Source organism: Volvox carteri, assembly GCF_000143455.1.
Source record: "Volvox carteri f. nagariensis unplaced genomic scaffold VOLCAscaffold_9, whole genome shotgun sequence".
NCBI classification, from domain to species: domain Eukaryota; kingdom Viridiplantae; phylum Chlorophyta; class Chlorophyceae; order Chlamydomonadales; family Volvocaceae; genus Volvox; species Volvox carteri.
Window position 1 is genome coordinate 1,293,947 of NW_003307552.1, and position 25,001 is coordinate 1,318,947.

At 56.0% G+C, this 25,001-nt stretch overlaps 5 protein-coding genes across 5 annotated transcripts in view; 3 read left to right on the forward strand and 2 right to left on the reverse strand.

Moving 5' to 3' along the window:
- VOLCADRAFT_88606 (uncharacterized protein) overlaps window positions 1-3,871 on the forward strand; it is a gene marked incomplete at both ends in the record, with an annotated part of 4,293 nt that extends 422 nt beyond the window's left edge. Inside the window, 7 exons of the mRNA XM_002948160.1 lie at window positions 446-502; window positions 691-754; window positions 1,275-1,354; window positions 1,564-1,639; window positions 2,090-2,455; window positions 3,275-3,443; window positions 3,651-3,871. Of these exons, the coding sequence (XP_002948206.1) occupies window positions 446-502; window positions 691-754; window positions 1,275-1,354; window positions 1,564-1,639; window positions 2,090-2,455; window positions 3,275-3,443; window positions 3,651-3,871 (1,033 nt within the window). The remainder of the gene's footprint in view (window positions 1-445; window positions 503-690; window positions 755-1,274; window positions 1,355-1,563; window positions 1,640-2,089; window positions 2,456-3,274; window positions 3,444-3,650) is intronic.
- A 1,799-nt stretch (window positions 3,872-5,670) lies between these two features.
- On the forward strand, window positions 5,671-9,696 carry dnj48 (molecular chaperone; the record flags this gene model as incomplete). The annotated part of the gene is made up of 7 exons (XM_002948161.1): window positions 5,671-5,967; window positions 6,285-6,536; window positions 6,890-7,012; window positions 7,085-7,150; window positions 7,491-7,727; window positions 8,371-8,538; window positions 8,797-9,696. Coding segments are annotated over 7 exons (2,043 nt in total), but the record flags the coding sequence as incomplete, so codon positions are not given.
- A 2,724-nt stretch (window positions 9,697-12,420) lies between these two features.
- On the reverse strand, window positions 12,421-15,904 carry VOLCADRAFT_88609 (uncharacterized protein; the record flags this gene model as incomplete). The annotated part of the gene is made up of 6 exons (XM_002948306.1): window positions 12,421-12,484; window positions 12,521-12,741; window positions 13,672-13,817; window positions 14,278-14,470; window positions 15,590-15,687; window positions 15,892-15,904. 6 exons carry the CDS (start codon window positions 15,902-15,904, stop codon window positions 12,421-12,423), a joined length of 735 nt encoding a protein of 244 aa, XP_002948352.1.
- A 1,326-nt stretch (window positions 15,905-17,230) lies between these two features.
- Window positions 17,231-21,285, reverse strand: VOLCADRAFT_103826 (uncharacterized protein; the record flags this gene model as incomplete). The annotated part of the gene is made up of 8 exons (XM_002948307.1): window positions 17,231-17,659; window positions 17,846-18,025; window positions 18,185-18,460; window positions 18,851-19,000; window positions 19,673-19,806; window positions 19,955-20,171; window positions 20,751-21,007; window positions 21,168-21,285. The coding sequence occupies 8 exons, from the start codon at window positions 21,283-21,285 to the stop codon at window positions 17,231-17,233; spliced, it is 1,761 nt and encodes a 586-aa protein (XP_002948353.1).
- Window positions 21,286-22,087: 802 nt separating this feature from the next.
- VOLCADRAFT_88611 (uncharacterized protein) overlaps window positions 22,088-25,001 on the forward strand; it is a gene marked incomplete at both ends in the record, with an annotated part of 11,918 nt that continues 9,004 nt past the window's right edge. The window contains 5 exons of the mRNA XM_002948162.1: window positions 22,088-22,154; window positions 22,319-22,358; window positions 22,799-22,995; window positions 23,344-23,448; window positions 24,174-24,306. Of these exons, the coding sequence (XP_002948208.1) occupies window positions 22,088-22,154; window positions 22,319-22,358; window positions 22,799-22,995; window positions 23,344-23,448; window positions 24,174-24,306 (542 nt within the window). The remainder of the gene's footprint in view (window positions 22,155-22,318; window positions 22,359-22,798; window positions 22,996-23,343; window positions 23,449-24,173; window positions 24,307-25,001) is intronic.

A 25,001-nucleotide genomic window follows, 5' to 3' on the forward strand; every position in this document is an offset into this window, starting at 1 on the left:
GAAACGTGTCATCGGCCGGTGCGTGCGGACAGCAGTCTGGACGACCTGGCCGGGCTAGAGTAGGTGCGGGGGGAGGGGAGGGGGTGCGGAGGGGGTCGATTCGGTTGGGCGCGGGACAGGGGGGGGTAGCAGATGCTGAGAAGACGGGCGTGGGGAAAGGTAGGCTGGGTCATGGGCTGGGGCGAGGGCTGCTGTAGGTCGGGGCGTGGCGTGCTGTAGCTGCTACTGCCAATGGTGTTAATGCTACTGCTGCTGTTACTGCAGTTGTTACTAATACTGCTTCTGCTATTGCTTGGGGCCCCCCTCCTTGGGGACGCCTTTCGGTCAGTTCTACGTTTGGTACACTCTTGCCCTGGCAGCAGCTTCAGTCGTGTGTGGTTCGTCTTTCCCCCCTCCTCCTCCTCCTTTCCCCGCATATCCCCTCCCCTCCCCCACCCACCTTCAGGTCGGTCAAGGAGGAGGTTCGGATGTCGCTACTGCTGCCGCTAAGGATGCCGCACCTGTGAGCTGGGTGGTGTGGGTTCATGTGGTGTGGGTTCGGGGGTTCCCAATGGCGGGACAGCAGTCCCGTGTAACATGCTAGCACTGGCGGCATTGCCAGGAATCGAATGACTTCACTTTCATCTTCGTCTTCTCCCCCGCCGGGTCCCCCCCCCGCACACACGCACACATCCGCCCCCCCCCTGACAGGTTCCAGGGTATTCGTCAGCCCGCCAGCAACTTCTTATTGTATGGACCGCCAGGGACTGGAAAGGTGGGGGGAGGATTGGGTGGGGATCGGGGTAGCGGTGGTAGGTTAGGTGTTTGCATAACGCCATGGGAGGCTGCGGGGGGGCCCCCACATAGGTATGTAGAGGCGAAGCACACGGTCGTATCCTTAGTCCCACCCCCCTTTACGGCCACGTACGGCCATCAGCCTCTACACAAACTCCCCATGCTTTGGACTTTGGCAGCTAACCTTTTGCAATTTGCGTTTTGATTCTCCGCCTCGGCTGATGTGACTGTGGCTCTGCCCGGCTCTCATCTCGGGTTGGTAAGTATTAGATAGTAGTTACAATATTAATTTAATTATGTGCCCGCGTGTAAGCCTAACTCCCCTCTCCTTACCTTACAAGGGTTTTTGAGTCACGGTTTCGGAGCTGTCGGCGGCTCCTTGGGCACCGACAAGTTCTGTTTGTCGTGTTTAGCCCCCTGATGGATTTCGCCGTCCTCACCGTCGTGGCTGCACACACCCCTCCCTCCGTCTCCTTTCCTTCCTCGCGCACATGCATCAGACCATGCTGGTCGAGCGCATCGCTGCGGAAGCGGGAGCGACTCTGTTGGTGCTCACGCCCGGTGCAATACTTTCAAAATGGTGGGATTGGGAAGGGAGGGAAATTTGGGGATGGCGGGATGGCCGGATGGTTTCCCTTTTTGACACCTTTGGTTGATGATGATGCACCGATGCCACGTGTACATACGGCATGCACGCACATAGCTATACATCTATAAACGGGCACGTGCATCCCGTACATGTACCCGTATACACACACGCGCTCATGCCCGTACATGTGCCGTACTCAGGAGCGGCGAGAGTGAGAAACAGCTGCGGGCGGTGTTCGAGGTAGCTCGCGTCAAACAGCCGTGTATCGTGTTCATGGTGGGTGGGTGTCTCCTTGCGCTAGAGGAGAAACAATGCCCGTATGTAAAGGTATTTTTTGAGGGGGAAGATGGGTTAGATGAGGGTTATGGATAAGGGCAGATAGGGCCGTGTGTTTTGCCCCTCTATTCAGCGTTTTTTTCTGCGGAATACATTCCGAGTTCGGAATAGAAGCTCTACTGTGATGTGATGTGATGTAAGAGGGTTAAGTATGCTGTTCGGCGCGCGACTCGTCCTCGATTCTGTGACGTGACAAAAGATTTGGTGATGGGGCTTCGGGCAGCTTTATGCGTGGCCCTGCTTCTCCGCCCCTCGTCTTGATGATTCCAGTCCTTACAGCTCTTACCCCACAAACGTACCTCCACTCCCAGCCCCGCCCGTACTTCGTCCCTGAACCTTCTCAGCGCCCACATCCGCAATCCCGCCCTTGCCCTCGGGCTTCTCCCAAAGGACGAGGTGGACAGTCTTGCGCCGACCCGTGGGTCAGGGGACGACCCCATTGGGCGCCGACTGCTCAACGAGCTGTTGGTTCAGATGTCCTGTCTGGCGTCTTCATCGTCATCATCAGGGCCGGGGGAGACCCCCGGGGGATTGTTGAAAGCAGCGGATGCGAGAGCAACAGCAGTAGCAGGCAAAGAGGCTCGAACCTCTGCAACAACAGCAGCAGTAGCAACAGCCACCGCGGTGGCGGCAGTGACGTCGAGTGCTAGAGACAGGGGTACTGGAAACGGCGCTGGTGGTGGAGCTGGTGGAGTCGGGTTGGGAACATGCAGCCCGACGGGAGTGTACGTCTTCGCGGCCACGAACCGCATCCAGGTGGGGGCTTAGGGGGGGAAAGACGAACCACGAACGAGTGAAGCTGCTGCCAAGTGAAGAGTGCAGTTAGGGGGCCCCCCAGGTGCGTGCGTGGGGCATGGTTGAATGGGTGGATGGGTGGGGATGGAGAAGAGTAAGGACAATAAGAGGAGAAGGACGCGGCCCAACACAGGACCAGGGCACTGCCCGGGAGTTCGCTTGTGTACCTCTGTTTACGCGCCCACCCACAACCTCTCCGCTTTCTGCACAAGATGGCGCCAAAGCATAGCGAGACGCGAAAGCTAAAAGCAAAGTGAGATGAAGGGAAGTCGTTTTACCGAAACGGAGAGCGTCGCAATACCCACCCACCTACTTTTGCGTGCGCAGCAAAGCCATGATGGCTTTTCCTTTTCCTTGGTGGCGCGACAGCCTATGCAGTATTGGCAACTATTAACAACTATTGGCAAAGTCCTTTTAAGTGATGGCACACCTTTCAACTCAGCGACATCGAGGAGTGTGGGGCCTTATGCACAACAGTTTTATAATCGCGTACGTCGCATGATGGAACCTGCTGCTGCACTGCTCTTAACGCAGAGGTTTGACGCGATAGTGACGATGTTGTGGCGATAGTGACGATGTTGTGCAATGATAAACATATATATAGATGTACGAGGATTGACACGGTCTCCTCAAATCTATTTCTTCCCTACCTCCTTCCCTTTCGCTCCTCTCATGTTGGCGATGATGGGCCCCGCGCGTAAGGGTGTTTTCCAGGTGCGCGTCTTCCTCGTGACTGCTTGAACACGACGTCCATCCGCTGCATGTGGACCTGATACGCAGGACTGTGACCCGGCGCTGCTGCGCCGCTTCGACCGGCGGGTGGCGGTGCCATTGCCTGATCTGGCAGCGCGGGAGGCATTCCTAGCCGCCGTACTGACGAGGCCCGAGCTGGCGGGACAGCACTCCCTGGACAGTGGGGAAGTACGGCAGCTAGCGGAGAGGACGGCGGGTGAGCGAGGGATGGGTCTGTCGGTGTCGTCTCTCTTTTCAGTTCCGTTCGGTCTTACCTGCCTGCCCCTTTCCGATGTCCTTAATTTGGTCCTATGTCCTCAATCCTCCGCAGCCACTTCTGCTTTTACTGATCTTACACCTGCACATGCACATGCTATTGCGACTGTTGCTGCCTCTACCTGCCTCTATTACCGCGCCACCACAGGCTACAGCGGTAGCGACCTGACCCAGCTATGCCGCGAGGCCGTCATGCAACCAGTGCGGGAGCTGCTCAGGCAGATGGCGGCGGCAGGGGCATGGGGCTGGGGAGGGGGGGGGGACGGAGGTGGCGGCGGTGGCGGTGGGGCCGTGGTAGCGGGACCCCGGCCGCTGGCGCTGCGGGACTTCGAGTGGGCCCTGGGGGAGATTCAGCCCGTGGCGCTGTAGCCTTCTTCGCGCAGTAGGGCGGGGCCGCGGGGCTGAGGCCCGGCGAGGTGGGGCGGTTGACGGCCGCTTTGACAGGCTGGCTGTATCGCTTTTAAGAGGTCTGCTGTCAGGATGAACGCGAAGATATCCATGTCTGTATGTATGTGTGTATGTGCAGGAGAGGGCGCAGGTGTAGATTGTGTACGTGTGTGAGCGAGGAAGATGATTTTGTGGGTTCCGGCTTGGAGGGGGATTTCTCTGGCCAGAGGGCCAGAGGTTCTTGACGAGCGTCGTCCATTTGGTATTGCTACTGGACGAGCGCCTCCCAGTGTTCCTGGCAGTGCAAGTGACCTTTCTGCTATCCTTGTTTTATTCTCCTGGAATTAACAGCCTTCCTCCAATGCCAGGGGAAGGGGAACGGAAACAAGGGAAACAGGTCCTGGCATCCAGTCCAATGCAGCGGCGTGAGATTGGTGTGGTACCTTCATCGCTGCACTGCTGTATTATTACCAGATGACATTTAAGTAAAGGAAAAATTGAGAAGATTTCTGCCTGCGGTATCTTGTTACCCGTGCTGTCTCTGTCTCTGGTGCATTTGCCAATGTAACAGGGGGCATTTTAGTTGGGGTCAATCGGCAATCAGTCATCCTTTTTTTCGTAACTAGAAATTGGTCCGTGAGGAGGACGGCACCGAAGCTGTGGTTTTCCATGTCCATGACGAAGAGTCGTTTCCTTGCCGGTCATCGCGACGCGTCAACTAAAGGGTGTAACTCACAGCGGAGGAAATGGGCAAGCAAGCACGTGTGTATCCACACAACGTGGCATGATTGTTACGGATCCGGGTCTAGTTGGGATCTGTTGCCGCTTGCGTGGAAGCAGTGCGGCGTTTCTGTGCCGGAGGCGACCACGTGCCCTTGTGACATGCACGTGGACCTGGCAGAGGAGGAAAACAGTTATACATAGTGCCAATTTGCCGAAATCTTTGCGAGCTGCAGGGCATCCGTTATGTACTGATAGAGGGGACCTTTCGAATTAGTGTATGTTAGCAGGTATTGTAGTAGCCATGTACATGCAACCGGAAATTTTCGGGCCCGGGCATGGCCGTTCCCTCTGTGTAACTACGGCGATTACGCGAATAAATGGTCTGGACATGTCATTATGTCACCAGCATGGATATGGGCTGCGCGGTGAAGAAATGCATGCAGATGCACAACGAAGAGGTTTTATTGGCCACTGCCGCACGTGAAAGTATTACCTTGCGGAATCAATTACGCATTAGGCATGCCGCAAGCTGTGAAGACTGAAGAGGGGGCGTTCGTTTTTTGCAACCACTGGTCGTTTGGATCCCTTACGCGCCATTTTGAAATCTAACACCTTTCTCGACTTCCTTAGCCCAATGGCTCTACTCGCCGAGGAAGAACGCCACTGCAACATTTAACATAGTATTTATCGAAGCCTTACTCCATCCCGCACGAAACATTGAAAGGTTCAAACTTGAGCTCAGTTGCAAGGTTCGCCCTAGGCCCTTGTTTGCGATATAACCAAATTTCATTTGTAAGTAGACAATGCACTTACAGACCTTCAGTGCAAAATGCATCTTTTCCAGGCGAGCTATGTCGAGCCGGGCCCCGCACCCCATGCCACCGCCAGCATGTTCAGTGCGCTTATCGCAGCGTTACAGTAGCAATAGGAGCTTTCACTCCTCAAGCCGTCCGGTTGCCGTTCCTGGGGCCCGCGCCAAGCATTTTCAAGTGGTCGCATTTCGGGAGGCCAAGAAGGAGCGCGCAGCGGCCTCAGCGCCACCTCGACCACCCCGCTCAATGTCAGCCAGCGAGCACGTCTCTGTTGCAGTTGATTATTATCGCCTACTTCAGGTGCCGCGCGTCAGCAGGCCCGATGCCATTCGGAAGGCTTATGAGACCTTGGTCAAACAGCCCCCAGCAACTGCGTACTCTGCGGACACGCTCTTTGCGCGTGCGGTGCTCTTAAAAGCCGCAGCCGAATCCTTGATTGACCCTGACCTGCGCCGATCCTATGATGCCAAGGTGGCAGCTGGACACAGTGCCCTTCGAGTCAGTCAGCAGGACCTTCCCGGGGCATTGGTCGTTCTTCAGGAGGTGCGTGATCAGCACCTTCACGTTATCTATCTGAATTAGAGCTAAGGAACAGGGTCTTCCCAGCTGAAGGGCAGGGCTTTCACATGGGTGCTCAGGACCTCGGATTGCTCGCGAGCCCCAAAGACGCGAGCCCCAAAGAACAGGTGGTGCGGTTATTACCCGATGATTTGTAGGCGCCGACTGCAAGCATTGCATGTCGCACGGCAAGTTCGTATCACCGCGTTCGCGTGCTGGGGAAGCGCGCCCTCCCCATGCATTCCCATTGTTGGGCCCCTTTCCCGAAACCGTTCACCCATGTCGGACACGTCACCAAACAGATTGGCGAATTTCAGCTGGTTTTGGACCATGGCTGCCGTTGGCTTGAGCTTAATGGCAACCAGCCAGATGCGGGCGACGTCGCTGCCGCGGTGGCGCTTGCGTACTGCGACAGAGCCGGCGAGCGGCTGACGACGCCAGCAGCTCAGGGTGCCGTATTGCCAGCATGTGATGATCTGGACGCTGCGCTTGTGAAGCTACGGCGGTACGGCATGGCGAAGCAGCTACAAACCCAGATCGTCGGCGCGCTGCGCGTAAGGACCGGAGGAGGCACTTAAAGCGGGGCCTGAGGAGCGGGGTCCTGGCAAGGGCCTTAAGATATGAGCTTACACGCTTTGGATACCGTTTAGAATGGCACTTCTGATCAAAGGGCACATTTACAACTTTTTGACCGGTCTTAACTCTGGCTGGGAGTGTGACTGGTTGCGCCGGTACAATGAAACGAGTATCCTGGGGAGCCTTTGCAGAAGCCGGGCTGAATATGAGGGCATCGGAGTATCCTACACTTTATCAATGTTCCATTCATGTACGTTTTCCCCTCTGGCCTTCTCATTCCCCTCTCTCCTGTCCTGCCAAGTCCCCTCTCATCGTATGACCCTTTTCCCAGGACCTGGCACCAGAATACGCCTGTGAGCTAGTGAACCTGCCCCTGGGCCCAGACACAGCTGCCCGCCGAGCCAAGGGGGTCGCCCTCATGCGCGGAGTGCTCAGGTCCGCAGCAGCGGTGGTAGTGCGCAGCGGAGCTGCAGCTGCCGCGTCAAGCGACGGCGGCGAGCTGCTCGCCACCGACGTCGACCCGCAGAACGTCGTGGGTCATGCCCGGCGGATGATGCAGCGCGGCCGCGACTCGCTGACGTGTGGAGAGCAGGTGCGGAGAATCCCTGGCTTAAGGCGGGCAAAATCGGGAGGATCGGCGTGCAATCGGGCGCAGGGAAACCGAAAAGATAGCTCCAAGCACGGGAAAGGCGGGTGGTGTGGAGAGGGAAAGAGCCTCAGACCGGTTCCATGCCTCATTGCCGTCTCTGTTAGTTGCACTTACGGGCTGATTTGGAGGGTTTTCTTGAGAAATCACCAAACGTTACAAAGGATACCTGCACGCAATTAAAATAAGTCTTCCTTCGGTAGGTAGGCCGGGTGTGTCTGTGTGACGCGAGTCCCCCTTGGTCGTGCTCACGGTTGCCGCCACCATCACCGCCGCCGCCGTTCAGGTCGCCCTGTTGCCAGATGCACTCCGCGGCACAGGCGCCACACCTCACCCCGACGTCCTGTACGACGGCGCGCTCGCCTGCATCGTTGAAGGTTACCGTAGCGGCTGGCCGCACCTCGTTCACCAAGCAGACCTGTTGCTACAGCGTTTAGACGACGTCGTACGGCGCCAGGCTGATGCATTGAGGGAGAGAGAGGGCCTGGACCAGAGCCCCGCTGTGGCGGCGTCGATGCGACGGGTGCAGAATAACGGCGTTGCAGTCACCGCAACGACAACGGCGATGTCGGGAATCAATTCTTACGGTGGATCTGGTGCAGCAGCTGTTGATGTTGGCAGCGGGGAGGGTCTGCAGGGAGGCGGCGTGGCGCTGGAAAGGGCTATGTGTGCCATCATGTTAGGGGATTACGCGGCGGCGGCAGCGCTGCTGTGTCTTACGCACGACAGTGGCGGCATGAGCATGAGTGGTACTTCGGGGCCGGAGGGGGCAGAACCGACGGCCGATGAGAAACTGCGGAGCTTCGTCATGGTATGAGAGGGGCAAGCAGGGGCAAAGCAGGAGGGAGGCCAGCAGAGTCATAGGACGGATTATCGTGCTTGCATGTGGTTCGTGCACAGGAAAAGCGGCTTCGGTAGTGCGCAAGCGCGAGGAGCGCACTTCTGCCCAAACTTCTACCCCCCATAAGCGGGGTACACGTTTTTGAGATTTGTTATAAATATTTATTTGTTATAAATGGTCGCTATACACGCGAAAATCTTGGGAAAGTGCTGCCGCACATAGGCTTACATCTCAGCACCCAATTTCACATCGCCGAACATAGCCCAAACTTTAAACCGTGCCCATCTGAGCCCATCAAGAAGACCGATTGTCTATGGAACCGCAGGAGCACGCCCCGCCCGGCACACATGACATGCGGCCGGGGCTGCGTGCGCTGGTCACTAAGTGGCTTCAAGGTGTGGCACTGGCCAGCTTCAGGGACACAGCAGGCCAGCCGGCGATGCCACTGGAGTCCTCCTGGTTCACCGACCCACGGGTGGTTACCTACCTGCAGGTGCGTTATGTGCCCTATGCTAAAATAGAACACCCCTCACGTGTATAAATGATGTTTCCTTTATTGCCAATGTGCGGATGCATAATGACGCCCTAAGCGGGGCAAAGGCAAAGGCGGGGCTGTGGGTGTGGGTGTGCCTCTTGGTGTCACGTGGTGGCACCGGTGCAGAAGCAGATTCTTGCGGCTGGTGTTGAAGGGTACTATCGATGCTGGTGTTGACGGAGCGTTCTTAGTGTGTTGTCGTTGGTGTGTTCGCAGGTTTGGCGCATGTGCCGCCACACCGAGCGAGTGCTGGATGCAACGCACTTCGTTTGCAACCTGCTGCCCAACATGATGAAGCTGCTGGCGGAGGTAGCCGCCAAGGCCGCCGCGGTGGCAGCACTGACAGCATCGCGTGCGCAGCGAATTGCCGCGGCGCTGACGGCTATCGCCGCCGCTGGCCCGACATCATCACCCAAGCCCCAAGCCAGCCTGAGCGGCATCGGTGGACGCGGCACGGGTGGTGCAGCAGCTAACCGTAGGCCAGGTGGCACAGCAATTGGTGCCGCCAACCGCCTTTTCCCGGGTCCCACTGCTGCTACCACTGCCAGTGCGCCCGTTGCTGCTGCCACAATGCCCCCGGTCTTTGAGGCAGCGGTTGGAACATCGTCGGACGCCGCTAGGCGCCATCCCCCGGCTGCTGCTACGCCGAGCCCCTTTGGTCATCCATACGGCAAAACACTGCACAGCGTCTCCCCTTCCACTGCCACGGCAGAAGCAAGCGCGAGTCCGTCAGCCCGTATGAGGAGTGCACCGGAGACCCGCGCACCACCATCCCATGGGACGACTGCTGGTGCCGGCGGCGCCGCCGCGGCTGCAAGCCCACCGAGGTCTGCTCGCGCCGACGTCCGTCATCGCTTCGCCGCCGGTGCCGCCATCGACGCCGCGCAAGATCTGCCCGGTGCCGGCGCCGCCGATGGGCATCATATGGCCAACGGCCACACTGCTCCTGACGAGTTCGACGAGATGGACAGCCACGCTGCAGCGCTACGGCGAGGGGCGACGGAGCAGGACCTCCGGGTGCACCTCGCGGGCTTGGAGGCGGCCATGTGGGATAGCGAGGTTCCTGAGAGAGGCGGCATGTCGCTACAGCGCCTCCTACTGATGGCGGTTGGCGTAGTAAGCGTGACGGGTCATTCTGACTATCATTGCAACCCTAATTGTAACCGTGGTCGCTATTGCATCTGTAGCAATGTGGGCGGGTTGACGCTGGAGGCAGTGGCACGGAAGCGCAGTAGGCCCAGAGAGGGCAATGGAGCAGCCCCATTCGTGCCGGCTTGCTTGTCTTTGCCTATATTTACAGTGTCCTTTTTCCGCCTCGTCCTTCGCAGTTCGCCACCCTTGCTACGTTGTTCCATTTTATGGTTCTTCGGAGGAGTGACGGCGGCGGGGCTATGGTACTGCGCGCTCCGGCGGCGGCGGCCCCGGCGGCGGCCCCGGCAGGGGCGTCCACCAGTGTCTCCTCTTTCGCGGCATCTTCCTAGCGGGATCCGATGCCGCTCCCGATGGCGGAAGGTCGCGGTTGATTCACGGAATGCTGCGTTTGCGCAGGATGAGGAGATGATGTGTTGTGATGTGGCTGAGGCTTTTGCGATGAGGCCGCAGGCAGGCGGGGCGGGCGCGTGGGTGGGGGCGGGTGGGTATTCGAATGAGCGAGTGACAAGGACACAGTTATTTTTGCGATCACGTGGTGCCGGTTTGCGAGAAAATGCATACTGTTGTGCTGATGGCTATTAATTGCACGTATGTCGCTGCTCTGCAGTTTGACGCTTTATTGGCTGATTTTTGCTTCTAGCATGTCTACTGTGACAAACTTTTGAAATGGCCCACAGGTCATGTGTTGTATGGTACTTTCGTAAAACGGAGCTGCGTACTGCAGCAGCGTTGGTAGGAAGACAGGCGCATGAGTCAATCCAGTTGGCGGTCTGCAGCGCGATTGGGATGGATTGGATTGCGCATGGCATGGCTAGACCTGAGAGGTTATGAAGGTGCAATACATGCTATCATTCCCCCTCCTGCTAAGTCAGGGACTACCGTTTCTGAAGGAATGGCTGCGAGTATTGATAGTGGAAGTACATGTTTGTTGGGGTAGACCGTACTTCTCACCTACTCCGTTGTGAAATCCTCCTCTTGGTAACCCAAGCTTTGGGAAAGCAGCAGAGTACTTAACACACCCCTCATGTCGGCAGGGCTGATAATGATTGCCTAAGGGAACGATTTTGCCACGGAGCTTGTACAGAGCCGCTGCATTGGCGCCGAACCCAGAACTTGCCCTGCACGGTTGCTGGGTTCTCATTAACAAGGCTGCGCCTCATGGCCCGACCCGACAGCTTGCCGTGCAGTCACAGAAATGGTGGAGAGGGAAGAGAGCATGCGGTGTGATTGTTGAGTTTTAGGTTGTATTGGTTGCTGGTTGACAGTTGCTGGTAGATCAGTTATGTGCCATTATGTGGCCCAGGATTGGCAATACTCATGATCCGAGGTACATGCGCACGCTAGATGTAACACGATGCAGGACCCATGCAAAACACCCAGCACGCGCGCACAGCAAGCGTATGGACTGTTCGCCCGTTTATTGGTGGCTGTGACGACTGGACCACTAGGGGGGACGAGCAACTCCTTGCCCAACGGGCGAAGCGAAAGTGATAGTGAGGTGAGAACCCCCGCCCGGCTCAGAGTCCGAGTAATAGTAAAATCCGTATCTGCTTCCAAATCCTTTCAGTTGACAGGTAACTGTTGGACTTAGCATCGGGCTTGTATTCGTGTTGGGCAGGGCAGGTTTCATGAAAACAGTCTCTTCGTGCTCCTGCTGACCCACCCTGTTGCTGCATACTCCTGGTACTCCTTCGGCTTCAGTGCGCACCATCCTGCTAGCATGACGTCATGTGAGGATACCGCTTGGTGGAACCGGGAATGCCGGTAAACGCGACAGCGCATTGTTGAGTGTAGGGTGGTCCCTGCTGGGTTTACGCAGGGTGAGTAATAATTCGGGTCCAAAACGGGAGGCTTTCTGCCGCACGCGGACGGGCTACAACTGGGCGAAAAGGCATGCGAAGGCAGCACATGAGGGATTTCGTGGCCAAGTGTCGGCATGATTAATGAGCTTTGCGGCGGTCTTTGGGAGGGACATTGAGGGAGCGATGTGCGATAGGTAATATTGGGGTTTTCAGGGGGGAACAATTTGCTTTGCTGTTTAACACGGGTGTGGAAGAGACGGGGCCTGATGGTGCGAATCGGCTTCTGAACTTCATTGACAACAAAGCCTAGAGGAACAGGAATGTCGGACGTCCCATTGTTTGGGGGCAGGACTTCTCAGGCAAAAGAAATCCTAGAAACCCCCTTCACGCTGGGGGAAGTCGCACGTGCTGTTGACCGGCTGCTTAACAGTATGGCACCAGGCTTGGAAACAGCACCGTCGGAGTGTTACCGCTGGACTGTCCGATGTACGGCGAAACCAGGTCGTATATGAATTTCCCACGCTTTGAGCATATGAAGGACGCTATGAAGTGAAAACTTGAACGCCTGGCGACGATGCTGGAGCGTGTGTGGTCCCATCGCAACCTGGTCGTTGGCCTCCTTTATCACTTGCTTTGTCTGAAGTTCGAGGTAGGATGGCTGCCAGGTCGCTTACAGGCGATCTGGCTGCCCTTGCGCCCTCGGCTCGTATTGGGCGGTTTGCAGGTATGGGGTATGCACACCCACGACCATGTAACACACACACATACACATCCACGTTTATGTCTGTATGTTTGTATTCGTGGTGGCCACGCGCGTGTGCACGTGGGGCCTATCTTGCATGTGTCTCGTGCACGTGTCTGTATGTTTGTGTTTGTGTTTATCTCATCAGCCGTGTCGGTAGCGCATGCGGTCCAGCTGCAGCGCCCTGGCCGCCCCCTCAACTCGGCCCCTACAGGTGCAGCAAATAGGGGTCAGGTGCACGCACCTACAGACGTGCGTGGACGAGGGTGTCACGTTCACGCACATGATGCACATGGCAAATTTGAGAGTTCCAGATGTCGCCTGAAACGTGATGCCGCATACGCTCGCCTGCGTTGGCGACTTGTCAAAGTCGCCATTTTGGTGGGCTCTGTTGCCCAGCTCCGCGCTCCCGCTTTGCCGAGCTGCACTGGAAGACGCATGCGTGATCATTATGGCTTTAGAATCCTTGCATGCGATAATTGGTTGCCTCGTAAATGAAGAAAGGGATTTCTGAGACGCGGGTAGACATGTTGCGAACTTCGTTCTGGTTTCAAATTTGAGGGCCATTGGTACAGCTGGAAGTACACAATTAGGGATTCTGTTCTATCTATGCAGTGCCTTTGCTGTTAAGCAATTCAATTTGCGTCGATTGCGGCAAGTAAAAAGAGCTACTGCCTAATACGGCAAAGTGACGCATATTCACAACCGTTGCCGTACACGAAAAAACTCCCTAGATAGCATTCCCACGGAGACAAACTGTGACCAACAGATTCCCGTTAAAGAAAGGGAACGACGATTGTGTTCGACAGCCCTGCATGCCCTCCGCAATGAGACGAAATACAGTGCCAACGTTTCAACAAATGTGTTTAGCATTCTCGACCGCTCATGAACGCCGGTCAACGAAAATTCCCCTGCCTTTCTTTTCCCCGTTAAATGTCGCCGTACCTAGCTTTACACCACAGACGGTGTACTTTGTATCCCGCACCTATTGACCTGCACCCCACAGCCACCGGCAAAGGCGTGGGACCCTTCCAGGAGGGCGACCTGTTTGCGACGCTCCCGATGTGTGCTTCGACTGGCTCCACCACTGCCGCCTCGCCCCCTCAATCCCCGCAGCTGCCCTGCAGGCCCGCCATTCCACCGGCCCAAATCTGCCTCAGTGCCTGTCAGACTGCGCCCAATCCACCCCCTCATCCAGCTTTCCCCGAGTGGGCTCCTGAAGGCCCTGCCCAACACTGTGCTTCGCGAAGCTCCGCTGCGCCTCTCGCACCTACTCCTCCGCGGGGCGCCGTGTGACGTCCACCTGGGGGTGCCGTCCGGTACATACAGCCGTACTGGATCAGAGCCTGGTAAGGCTTGGAGTAACTTCTGTTTGTAAAGCTGCCCTATGCCTACCTGGTCCCGTTGCACGTCTTCCGGTGGCGACCCATGGGTCACTCCGTGTACGTCTGCACGTGGCTCTACATTGGACGAGGGCGGCACGGGGCCCTCCACGTCTCGGTCCGCAGGCGGCGGCTGGCTGCGCTGCGCTGCTGTGGCCGCTGCTCGACCAGGAGGGACAGGCACACATATGCAGAGGATTCAATCCGCTTTAAACGGTCCCATTGTGAAGGAGGGGCAACAAGCGCGAAAGGCGGTGTGTGAAGGAATGGAAATCATGCATGTGCAGCAATTTCCTCACAAGAGATAGAAGCCCGATACTGGCGTACGAATATGTCACATGAATTTCGCCTGTGAGCTTCCCCGATGGCGCTCTCCCTTGCCGACCTACCTACGCATTAACCTACCTACCTACCCGCCTGCCCACCCACCCGCCTGCCCACCCACCCGCCCAACCCACCCACCCGCCCCACCCACCCACCCGCCCCACCCCCCTGCCCCCCCACCTACCTACCTACCTACCTACCTACCTACCTACCTACCTACCTACCTACCTACCTACCTACCTACCTACCTACCTACCTGCCTACCTACCTACCAGGGACTTCCCCGCTTTCCTACCTCCCTCAGCGGGGCTGCGGAAGGCCTCCGTGGGGTGCTGCTGGCTGGCGGCTGGGTCCTGATGCACGGGGTAGCTGTTAGCTGGCATGCCCTGGCTGTCCAGAGCCTCCTCGGGTGCCGCCGTGTCCGTGACCTGGCTGGCAGTCTGCTGGGTGATGGAACCTGGGACGGGGTTGGGAACGGCCTCGCGGTCCTGTGCGCAGGGACGAGGTACAGAAGGGGGCGGCAGCGGCAGAGGCGGTGGTAGCGGAAAGTGCAGTGACGTAAATAGAGGTCGATTTACTGGGCTGGATATCCTCATGAATGAGTGTTCGGGTGTTGCTGGCCACATAAACGTGCCTAATATGTGTGTGTGTGTGTGTGTGTTACATGGTTGGGGGGTGCGTGACCCCATACCTGTAAGACTACCCATACGAGCCGAAGGCCCAAGGGCAATACTACAACGCCTAAAAGCCACGGAGAAAAAGGAAAAAAACACCGCACATCAGCCCATACTAGCGTCCAAAGGGGGTAATTGAGTTTCGGTGAGCCCACATACGTTCCAACATCCTCGCCAGGCGTGCGGGTTCCCATTGCATGGCCTCCAACATACTCTGTTGATGGTCGAATCCCTCTTCAGCACGAATATCATTATAGGCTGGGCATTCCAATAACACGTGTTTTTCATCCTCAATTCGGCTATTAGGACCACAACAGTGGCAAAACCGCTGCCCCCTGGGAACATGGTACTTGCCCCTTCGTGCTCTGTTCGCCTCCAAAGCCCAGCAACATAAACGAAACTGCATTAGCTTACGATGTGCTAAACGAGGAATGAAAACATTAGCATGTGTTGGCCACATGACGGCTGCGGCTCCCGAAAAGGGCAGCCCCATCCAGTGCTTATACTTCGCCATTTGCACTCCCGGTTGCTTCCCATCTGATGGGTACTCCTCTGGCAAGACAGTCAGACGCGTATGGTCCCAGCCGCTCATCAAACGCTCTCTTTCTATTTCTATTTGCCATGGATGCCTAATATATCGGTATGCCTGCTAGATCCATGGCGTCAACGTGCGGGGCCATGTATCGGTCTTTCGCCGCCTGGGAGACGATTACTCCCTGGAGGAGTTAGGGTTTTGCTGCGGATGGGTGGGGACCGTAGGGAGACGTATGCGCCATGTGCAGGAGGGGGGATGTCGGAGTTAGTAACACCGCATCTTGTCACGTCGTGTTACGTCGATACGCATCCTAACATGCACGCACACATGCATCCTTCCGTGTGTAATGGCCTCGCCCGCCTTCCTGTGCACCGAGTGCCGAGCGCCAGTGCGCTCACCTTTCTAGCAGACTCGTACAAGCCGCCCGTCGCCAGCTCGTGACCCGGATCATCCCGGAGTCCGCCAGTGTGCGGCGACGGCGGCTGCTGGGATTGGCCTGTAGCGCATCAGGGGGTGAATATGATGATGTCACCTGACGACCGGGGGCGTTGGAGAATTCCATTTGAGACCGTGCAGTGACAAGCCCAAAGAATTTGCTGTCGCTGATATACACGAAAGATCGGCGCAATTCACTGAGTCAACAACATAAGCATTAGATGAGGAGATACGTTGCAAATAATTACTGTCTACGGCTCCTCACTGCTGATACTCATGGTGGTTCCAGCTGACCTGAAGCAGCGCGGTAGCATGCCGCCGCACAAGCGCGCACCGCAGCCGCGCTTGTGTTGGTCCTGCAAATCGCAAGGCTCAGCATTTAAACAGTTATTTTGTATGTGATTAGACAGAGTGAATGAAAATGTCCCGTTGCGTGTGGCGTTTACTGAATAAGTGGAGGTCGGGGCCGATATAGGACTCCAACCGGCTTCGGAGCACCAAGCAACAAGCCGTAATAAATGACGCAAAGACAGCCTAGAGTGAAGCGCCACACATCGATAAGCTGTAGGTTCTACAGCTTAGCATCGCAAGAAATGGATGTAAGGACGGAGTTAGACAGTGGCGGTCCTTTTGCACATATCCAGACCCATGGGTCACGCGGCACATACAGTACTGTATTGTCTAGTGTAATTTAGTGAACTAGGAAATCTCTGCATCTATTAGTTTGCTGTGTGCATTCTGAACTTGCCGAGCCGACTGCATCACAAAGAAATTACAATTGTACCAGATACCCATTCACATCTGTAGTAGACACCATTTCATAGTTAGACAATAAAGACTAAACATGAATGGCCTTTTCACTCTGTATGCCACACCCTGATTTTTAATCAGGATTTGCGGGTAAACCAAGCACATTCTAAGCACACTCTATCCAGGACATTGCGGTGCTATGCAACTAACACGTGCGCACTTTGTACTACGTGTATCCTTCATCTCACCGCGTAAATTCCCGCACGCCATAATAAGAGTTTATGTTCGGACCTCCGTGCTGGTAAGCGACCACAGCGCTTACGAAAGACACGGATGCATCCCCTTCGCCGTGCGCGATCTATTCGGTCATTATACCGCCCTGGGCATGCAAATCTACGTGATGCCCTGTCACAGCTAGACTCGCATTACTTGCTACCGCCTCCCCGCGGCAGATTTTGCAGTCACATCCTGCTAAGCTCTACAGGAGCATCAATCTTCCTACTTTGACATCTTGTGAAGCGAGACCAGTCATTAAACACCTGCCCTGTCGCGAGGTTGCCAGGTAACTTGGGAGTCAGATCGCTGAACTCTTCGCGTCAGGTAGGATCACGATGACCCCTAACAAGGGTCAACCTACGCACAAACGCACACACTCTCAAGGAACAGCTCCACTCCCAACCCCGCAGACGCCGCTATACCAAAATCCACTAAGGTCTTTGTAACACCACAACCCAATCCATGACTAACTCTAGACAGATCACTCGCGGACCGCGCGCGCATGCACAGCTGCATTCCGAAGACTCGCCAGAGTCATAATCAACTCCCCGGCGTTCCATGACAAGCTGCTAAACTCCTTAAGCTGCACCACCAGCGGCGCCAGCCATCTCCAACCGCTCTACACCCTCCAGAAGCGACTCGTATGGCAACGGCACAGACGCCGTTGCCTCATCTTCGCTGCTGATGCCTGACTGGAAGGCGGGCTGCATCTCATACGCCGCAAAGTGGATGAGCCGTGTGGGACCGTCAGCGGATATGAAGTCAATACCCGAGCTAGAACCCGCGGGATACCCAGGGTTGGTGGGCGCACTGCCGCGGTAGACTCGCGCCGTGAGCACCTCGCCTTCTCCCGTGAACACCTCGAGGCAGGAGTAGTCCAGGAACACGCGAAGTGACAACGGGCTGCCCGGGGCAGGCGGCCGCTGCAGCCGGCCGCCGACTCGCCGCACCCCTGGGGCCGCCAAGCTGAAGGTAAGCGTAGCCGGGTCGATTGCCTCGTAAACGACCTGTACAGGAGCCACCACGACATGTCGGAGCTTAATACGCAAGCATAGGTAACCAAGCTGAACAATGCCGTGGCCAGCTATCGTGGAAACCCAATTTGGGAGGCCATGGAGCCACGAACCAAACAAAAGTCATCAGACAATACGCCATAACCTAAACAGGCGATGAAATTGAACCCGCCCTTGTACCTCAAGAATGCCGGTGTCCCAATTGTAAATTAGCGCTGCTGAGCCCTCAGGGCCGCTGCTCCAGCTCTGCAGCAGGAGCCCCGACGCTGAGCAACGTGGCTCGTCGGCGTTGCAGTCGGCCGCGGGCTGGAAAACCAGCTCCAAGTCCAGGAAGGGACCCGATACGGTTGGCACCGGCATCTGTGGGGTCAAAGCCAGGAGATTAGGGCACGGCCATTAAGTACCAAGACCATTTGCAGGAATTGCTGTAGTGTAGTTGTGGCCCAATGAAAAGTCACGGAGGCTGTTTAAGGAGGTGACACGATAGCCGCGGTCAAAAGATCCATCCCATGCAGGTACCTTCGCCCCGCCGTCAACGATTAGATCCATGACCCCCAAGGGCAGCGCATCTTGCAAGCGCCAGGAGCGAAGCGGGTGGCGCAGCTCCGCCAGCTCTGGCAAAGGCTGCTGATGAAGCGCCAAAGAGCAGACCGCAGAATCCGTAGACGAGTCAGTGGAGGGATCTGCACAGTACTGGAGCCACATGACTCGCGGAAGAGTTAAGCACCCCGCGTAGTCGTACACGTCCACCTTGTTCCGCTGCTCTTGGCCCCAACCCCACAGAAGCGTCCGGCCCTGCGACAAAGGGTGCAATCCAGTGACACGGCCGTTTGGGCCATTGGCATGCCGAGCTCTGTCATCGGTTGTCAATTTGTGTGGGTTGGGTTAGGTGAGGGTGCGTACTCCCCGTCAGCTGTCCATTTCGAGCCGTGGTGCCTTCAAGGGCTTCACACTGCCTGCCTTATGCCACTCTGTCCAGAACTCGGAATGTGAAAGGAAAAGGAAAACCGCTAGGGACATTGCTGGTGAAAAGGTAAACGCAAGATGCGCTGTCCAAGGGTTCAAGTGAAAAACAGATGTGGATGCAAAAATCTACACTCGCGCCCTTACATCCCGGGATAGTGCGTAGGCCTGTTATGCCCTAGCTTTTGCGGTCCAGCCGAAGTGCCTCCCTTCTCCCTTCACCTTGGCAGTGTCGTGGAGAATATTGGGCGCATACAGGACGTTTCCAAGGTCCAGGCGGTAAGGGCCTTGCGAGGTTGCCAGGTCGAAGCGCCTCGAGACGGGGTCATACGGCCCCAGCCAGTAGTATGATGGATTTGTACATGCATCAGGCTGTATGGCGCAGGGGGGCCAGAGACAAGACACGTGCGGCTAATCCTCAATGAAGAAAGGGCTATCTGGGTCTAAGTGTGCGACGCGCCTTGGTACCCCTACGAACCTCCCTTGGCCTACTCAGTATTTGGATGCAAGTAAGCACGATTTATCCGGTCAGATCCACTGTTATCGTCATTCATTCACCCAAATTCGACATCCCGCACATACTGCCGCAACAGTTCCATTATCGAGTGGGCCCAAGCAGGGGTGAAAAACACATCTGGCAAGTGGGGGCAATGCGAATCCTTAAGGCAGGGAAGGTTAAATCTCACACGTCGGCAACCACCATCATCTCCCATCACCAGGAAGACGACTTCAACAATTAACAAGAGCCGCTTATACAGCATAGTCACTAACCGAGACAGAGAAGAAGTACATAGACGTGCTCGATTCCATTTCGCAGTCGGCCGCCGCAGATGAAGTAGCCAACGCATCCTGCGATACATTGCAAGCGACAGGCATTCAGTTATGACGCCTTCATAGCTGGGAACAGTCAAATCGTATCATCTCGCATTCACCTATGTTACTTTTTGTAATCATACATGTGCGCCATACAGTAGCCTCTTGGGGCGCCAATCGCCTGTCAGCGCGTGATCGCTGCAATGTACCGTCCCTGCACTACCCGCGCACCTGTCCTCCGCTTCCAAAAAGCGACGCGTTGCGCGGGAGAGTTGAAAGCTTAAAAAGGATCGGACACTCCCACATGAAGCCCGTGTCTGCGCCGTTCCCACGACCGTGGCAAAGCTCGCCGTGAAATTGCCATCCTGCGTGTCCCCCAAGTAGAAAGTGGTCTAGTATGGCGGCTGCAAACAAATTACTACGGCACACAGTCCCTAGTGATATGTTTGCTAGTGACATGTTACCCTAAACCTAACAATTACACACGGCACAAGAAGACTCCTCATTGCGCACCATCCAGTAGCTCTTTCGAGGTGTACACGAGAACGCTGCCGCCACTGTCCTTGACACCGCTGCCAATAATCATAGTCCAGCAGTCGGAGCCCTCATCCCCCGGTCGGCTGATGATGGCAGGGTCACGCCAGCCAGCGAGGCGCTCCAGTCCGTTGGACGGCGGTGGCAGTGACAGCCAAGGGTACTCAATCTTCGTCCAGTACGTCAGCTTGGGGTCCTCTACATGAAACCGGCAGCATGAGCATGAGCTTTATACCCAGCCTAATCTACTCGTTGCATTCAACTAGCCTATCAAAGAACCTGGACGCCGAAAACGCCTCTCGAGAATGAATCGGACACGAGCGCTGTAGCCAGTCGATATTGGTGGTGTGCCGCACCGTACTATACGACAGCACCTACACCTGCGCACGACGACCCACACTCGAAAATATATAGCGATACGTGCCTGGGTCCACTGGACGCGCGGCGCACTGTGACTCGATGAAGGGAAGCTGGAGATCGCACTCGGGAGGCGGCAGCGGCCCACAAGAAACGTTGCTCCGCAGCCGCACGCCCCTATAACCAATCCAGAGGGCAAGGACAACTGGATTTTCCCCCTGTGCGTCAACATATCGTCGATGGCCCAATTACCAATACTGGTCAACCCGAACACTGTTACTTAACATCCGAGTTCAGGTGCGAATGGAGGTCAACAAAAAATTGGCAAGGTTCAATAAGATGATACGTTTATGCGTGTGAGCGGAAATACGCCTAGTGGAAATCAAACTCCACACAATTCCCCAAAGGGTTGACTCACGTATATAGGATAGTCGGAACGCCGTTCTCGTCTAGCGTTGCGCAGCCGCTGAAGCAGCCATCGGCATCTAAACTTCCAGGTGTGCATTCGATTGCGGGTGGTAGATGCTCCCAGTTGACAAGGTCGCGTGAAACACAATGGCCCCAGACCAGGCCGAACTGCCAGGTGCAGCCCTTGGGAATATGTTGGTAGAACCTGAACCAAGGATGATTTCGAAAGATCTGCTGAAACCGTTTCGTGCGAGTACTTTGTCACAGCTGCATTCCGACATGGAGTGTCAACCTGAAGAGCAGCCTGCACAACAGCAAGATTTTTCACTTCACCTACATATGATAATATCCACGGTAATAAAGGGGTCCATTAGGATCTGCGAAGGGGATAACGGGAGAGGTAGGTCAGGTTCGATTTGGAACTCACGCGAGAGACAAGCCTGCACGTAATCACCGTTCATCCATCCTTGTTGGGGTGCAATATGGAATGAGGGCCGGTCCTGGCGCACGAGGGCGGCTGTCTCCGTCGGTTGCGTTGGCGACATCACCACAGCGGGAATGCTTGACCTCGGACGGCAGGCCTGCAACCTCTGGATTACATAAATCGAAGCGAAGAAGGAAAAAAATGTAAAATGTTCCGAATCGGACGTTGCAAGCGTGTGGGCAGTCAGCAAACAAAATGCTTTCGAGCAGCCGGCCTAAGCGCACACCAGGACAGACGGGTTGCGACCGTAGCTCCGCAGGCCGCCGAGGTGGGCGATATGGCAACGGCGGATGTGTGAGGCCATGCTTTGGGGCATCGAGCGTACGGAGGGTGAGATCATCATGCAAACGAGATTGGTACCACAGCCACACCGTATGAAATATGCCTAATGCAGGGGGATCACGTTTCTAAGGGGATCACGAGTAAGGGATCACGAGGAATTTGCTTTTATGGTTGCGACGAGGACAGCGCTGCCTTTTCTATGCGGACGGGCGAGCAAAAGTGGCGCCAAAGAAGTTTACGAACATGTCCGTACAGTTCTGCAAAAATCTTTCCTAGAGCTCGCCAAGGATATGGGTCACGAGTTATTCATCAGGGTTACTTGCACCCTGTTACGTGATCACGGGTGTTAAGTAAGGCTCGGTGCGGGCGCGGCGCAGGTCTCGGTGCAGGCCTTTCACGGTTTCTCACGGTCTCCCACGGGCACAGGTTTTCAGGTGGACCTCTACGCCAAGGTTCTCGCCTACTAGCTCCCTAAAACACAGCTCTTATCATACATTTATTTCCAAATCGCAATTGAAAGTCCTTCTTACAGCTGCGTCTCCTTGCAAACTGTGTTGTTCGCAACGATCGAAGCGCTCGCGATGGCGGCCGCCGCACACGAGCCCAAGCCGCGCTTCCACGTCGCGCCGCCGCAGGGCTGGATAAATGGTAAGCGTGTAATATTAATACATAATGAATAATATTTTTGCAGTGGCAAGTCCACTGGCTTGGCGTATGAGTGCCCGTGGCGCAGAGCTGGGGACTCTCGATTGGCGGTCGCGACATCCTGTCGCAATTGTGGGCACCTTGCTTGTTCCTTTATCTGGCTGCAGATCCGAACGGGCCCCTTTTCTACAAGGGCTACTATCACTTGTGAGTCGAAGCGTCACATGTGTCGCCGGCGTGGCGGCTTCCTGGGCACTGACGTCTTGCCGGGTTGGGACGTCTTGGGACTTGTTTGGCTCAAGACGGCGAAAGGTTAAGGGCGATTTAATTTGACAATTATTATGCCAACTAATTAACTAATTAAGGCCGAATACAAACGATTAAACATCTGAAAGGACAGATCGGGCGTGCAGCACGCAATCGCCGCGCTCCTAACCTTCAACTTTATAAATCTAAAACCCTAAGTATTTACCAAATTCAGTCCATGGTCACCAAACGCGTACGCGGACGACGCGCGCCTGTTGTTGTTGTTGCACCTAACCATCATTGCATGCTCCAACGCACCATTTAAGTTCCAACGCATCAGTTGTTGTTGCATCGAGACGCATTATTGCTTACAACATACTCCTTGCCCTGTCATGCCTCAGGTTCTATCAGTATGTGGAAACAGGCTGCACCTGGAACTGGGGTTTGCTTTGGGGCCATGCTGTGTCGCGCGACCTAATCACATGGCAGCACCTGCCTCCTGCACTCGCCCCCACGTTTGGGGGCTTCGACGGAGATGGTTGCTTCAGCGGTTGCGCCACCCTCGATGAAGACGGTGTGCCCACCATCCTGTACACCGGTATGGAATGGTGGGGTGGAGTATGGTGGGATCCATACTCCGGCCTGCCTCCATCTTCGCAGTCTAACAAACTGTGACGACCCAGATCAGCACTTTGCTGCCCCAGAACGGCAGTGCTAGCTTGACCCAGATGACTCATTATTGCTGACCCACATGGGAATTCATACCGCTATGGTCTAAATAATAAAAGCAGCAAACTTGGGAGACCCAGACCTTCCTCGACTATGACTGTGGCACACCTTACTCTCCTACCGTTGCAGTTATTTCCTCTTGTCCTAATACGGCACATATAGTGCATATATGCGTCCCCCCTCCGGACTGCATCCCTCCGCTCCGTATTCCACTCAGGGGTCCGTCTGCGCTCGAGTGATGTCTGCGGTCCGCTGCCTCCGCCCGAGTGCGACCTGGGAAACGCCTGCATTGAGACGCAGTGCCTCGCCTTCGGTGACCCTGGTGGGTCACTGGTCAGTGTGCGTGTTTGCGGGGGAAAATGGTGGGAGGACATACGTGTGTGTGTGTGCGTGTGTGTTACATGGTTGGGGGTGCGTGACCCCATACCTGTAAGACTACCCATACGAGCCGAAGGTATGTGTGTGCGTGTGTGTGCGTGTGTGAGTGTGTGTGTGCGTGTGTGTGTGTGTGCGTGTGTGTGTGCGTGTGTTTGTTTGTTTGTGTGTTTGTGTGTGTGTTTGTGTGTGTGTTTGTGTGTGTGTTTGTGTGTGTGTTTGTGTGTGTGTTTTTGTGTGTTTGTGTGTTCGTTAAGAGTAAGACCCGCGAGTGCGGGGCGGGTGGGGTTGAGGCCGCGCACCACGGGAACCTCTTCGAGGCGTCTCGCTCCCGGTCCTTAGCGGCCCCCTCGCGACGCCTATCCTACTCTCTCTCTCTCTCTCTCTCTCTCTCTCTCTTTCTCTCTCTCTCTGCTAGACCTAGACCTCAGATTATTCGACGATGAAATGCCTTGGGTCTGATAGCTAGGCTTATGAAAGGAACGGCACCCTTACAGAGCGACGTGGGTGTGTGCTCTCTCCTCGTCCCTGTTAAAGCTCCTCGTCCCTGTGAAGGGCTCCTCTCCGGACGTACCCTACCTCCCCACCTCACGTTACCCTAACCTAACCCCACAACACGTCAAACACAGTTCCTACCCTCCCTGGACCTCCGCGCACCGGTATTCCCCCCAGCCGACCCCAAGCTCACCTACTGGGCCAAGGAGGAGACTCCCTTCCTGTCCCTGCCGCCGCCGAACATGAATCTGACGGCGTGGAGGGACCCCTACGTCCTCGGCCGCCCGGGGGAGGACGGACATGACTGCTGGTAGGTGGGTGGGAGGGTGGGTGGGAGGGTGGGTGGGAGAGAGCGTGAGTGCCAACCTTATGGGCAGAGGGGGGCGGGGGCGGGCCCGGCCGCAGCGGAAGGGGTCCAATATTCATATGCACAACCCGGAATGGGAGGGTTGGGGAATCTCAATGTTACGACTGTTTTCCTTCTTGGAGTGCAACATTTGGAGCGGAATACCGCAAGAAGTCGTGGGGGTAAAGGAGCGTGTTGACTGGTTGTTGAGTAGACCTCTACCAGAAGGAGCGATGATAACGGCACTAAGAGAGCGTTTGATGAGCGGCTGGGACCATACGCGTCTGACTGTCTTGCCAGAGGAGTACCCATCAGATGGGAAGCAACCGGGAGTGCAAATGGCGAAGTATAAGCACTGGATGGGGCTGCCCTTTTCGGGAGCCGCAGCCGTCATGTGGCCAACACATGCTAAGGTTTTCATTCCTCGTTTAGCACATCGTAAGCTAATGCAGTTTCGTTTATGTTGCTGGGCTTTGGAGGCGAACAGAGCACGAAGGGGCAAGTACCATGTCCCCAGGGGGCAGCGGTTTTGCCACTGTTGTGGTCCTAATAGCCGAATTGAGGATGAAAAACACGTGTTATTGGAATGCCCAGCCTATAATGATATTCGTGCTGAAGAGGGATTCGATCATCAACAGAGTATGTTGGAGGCCATGCAA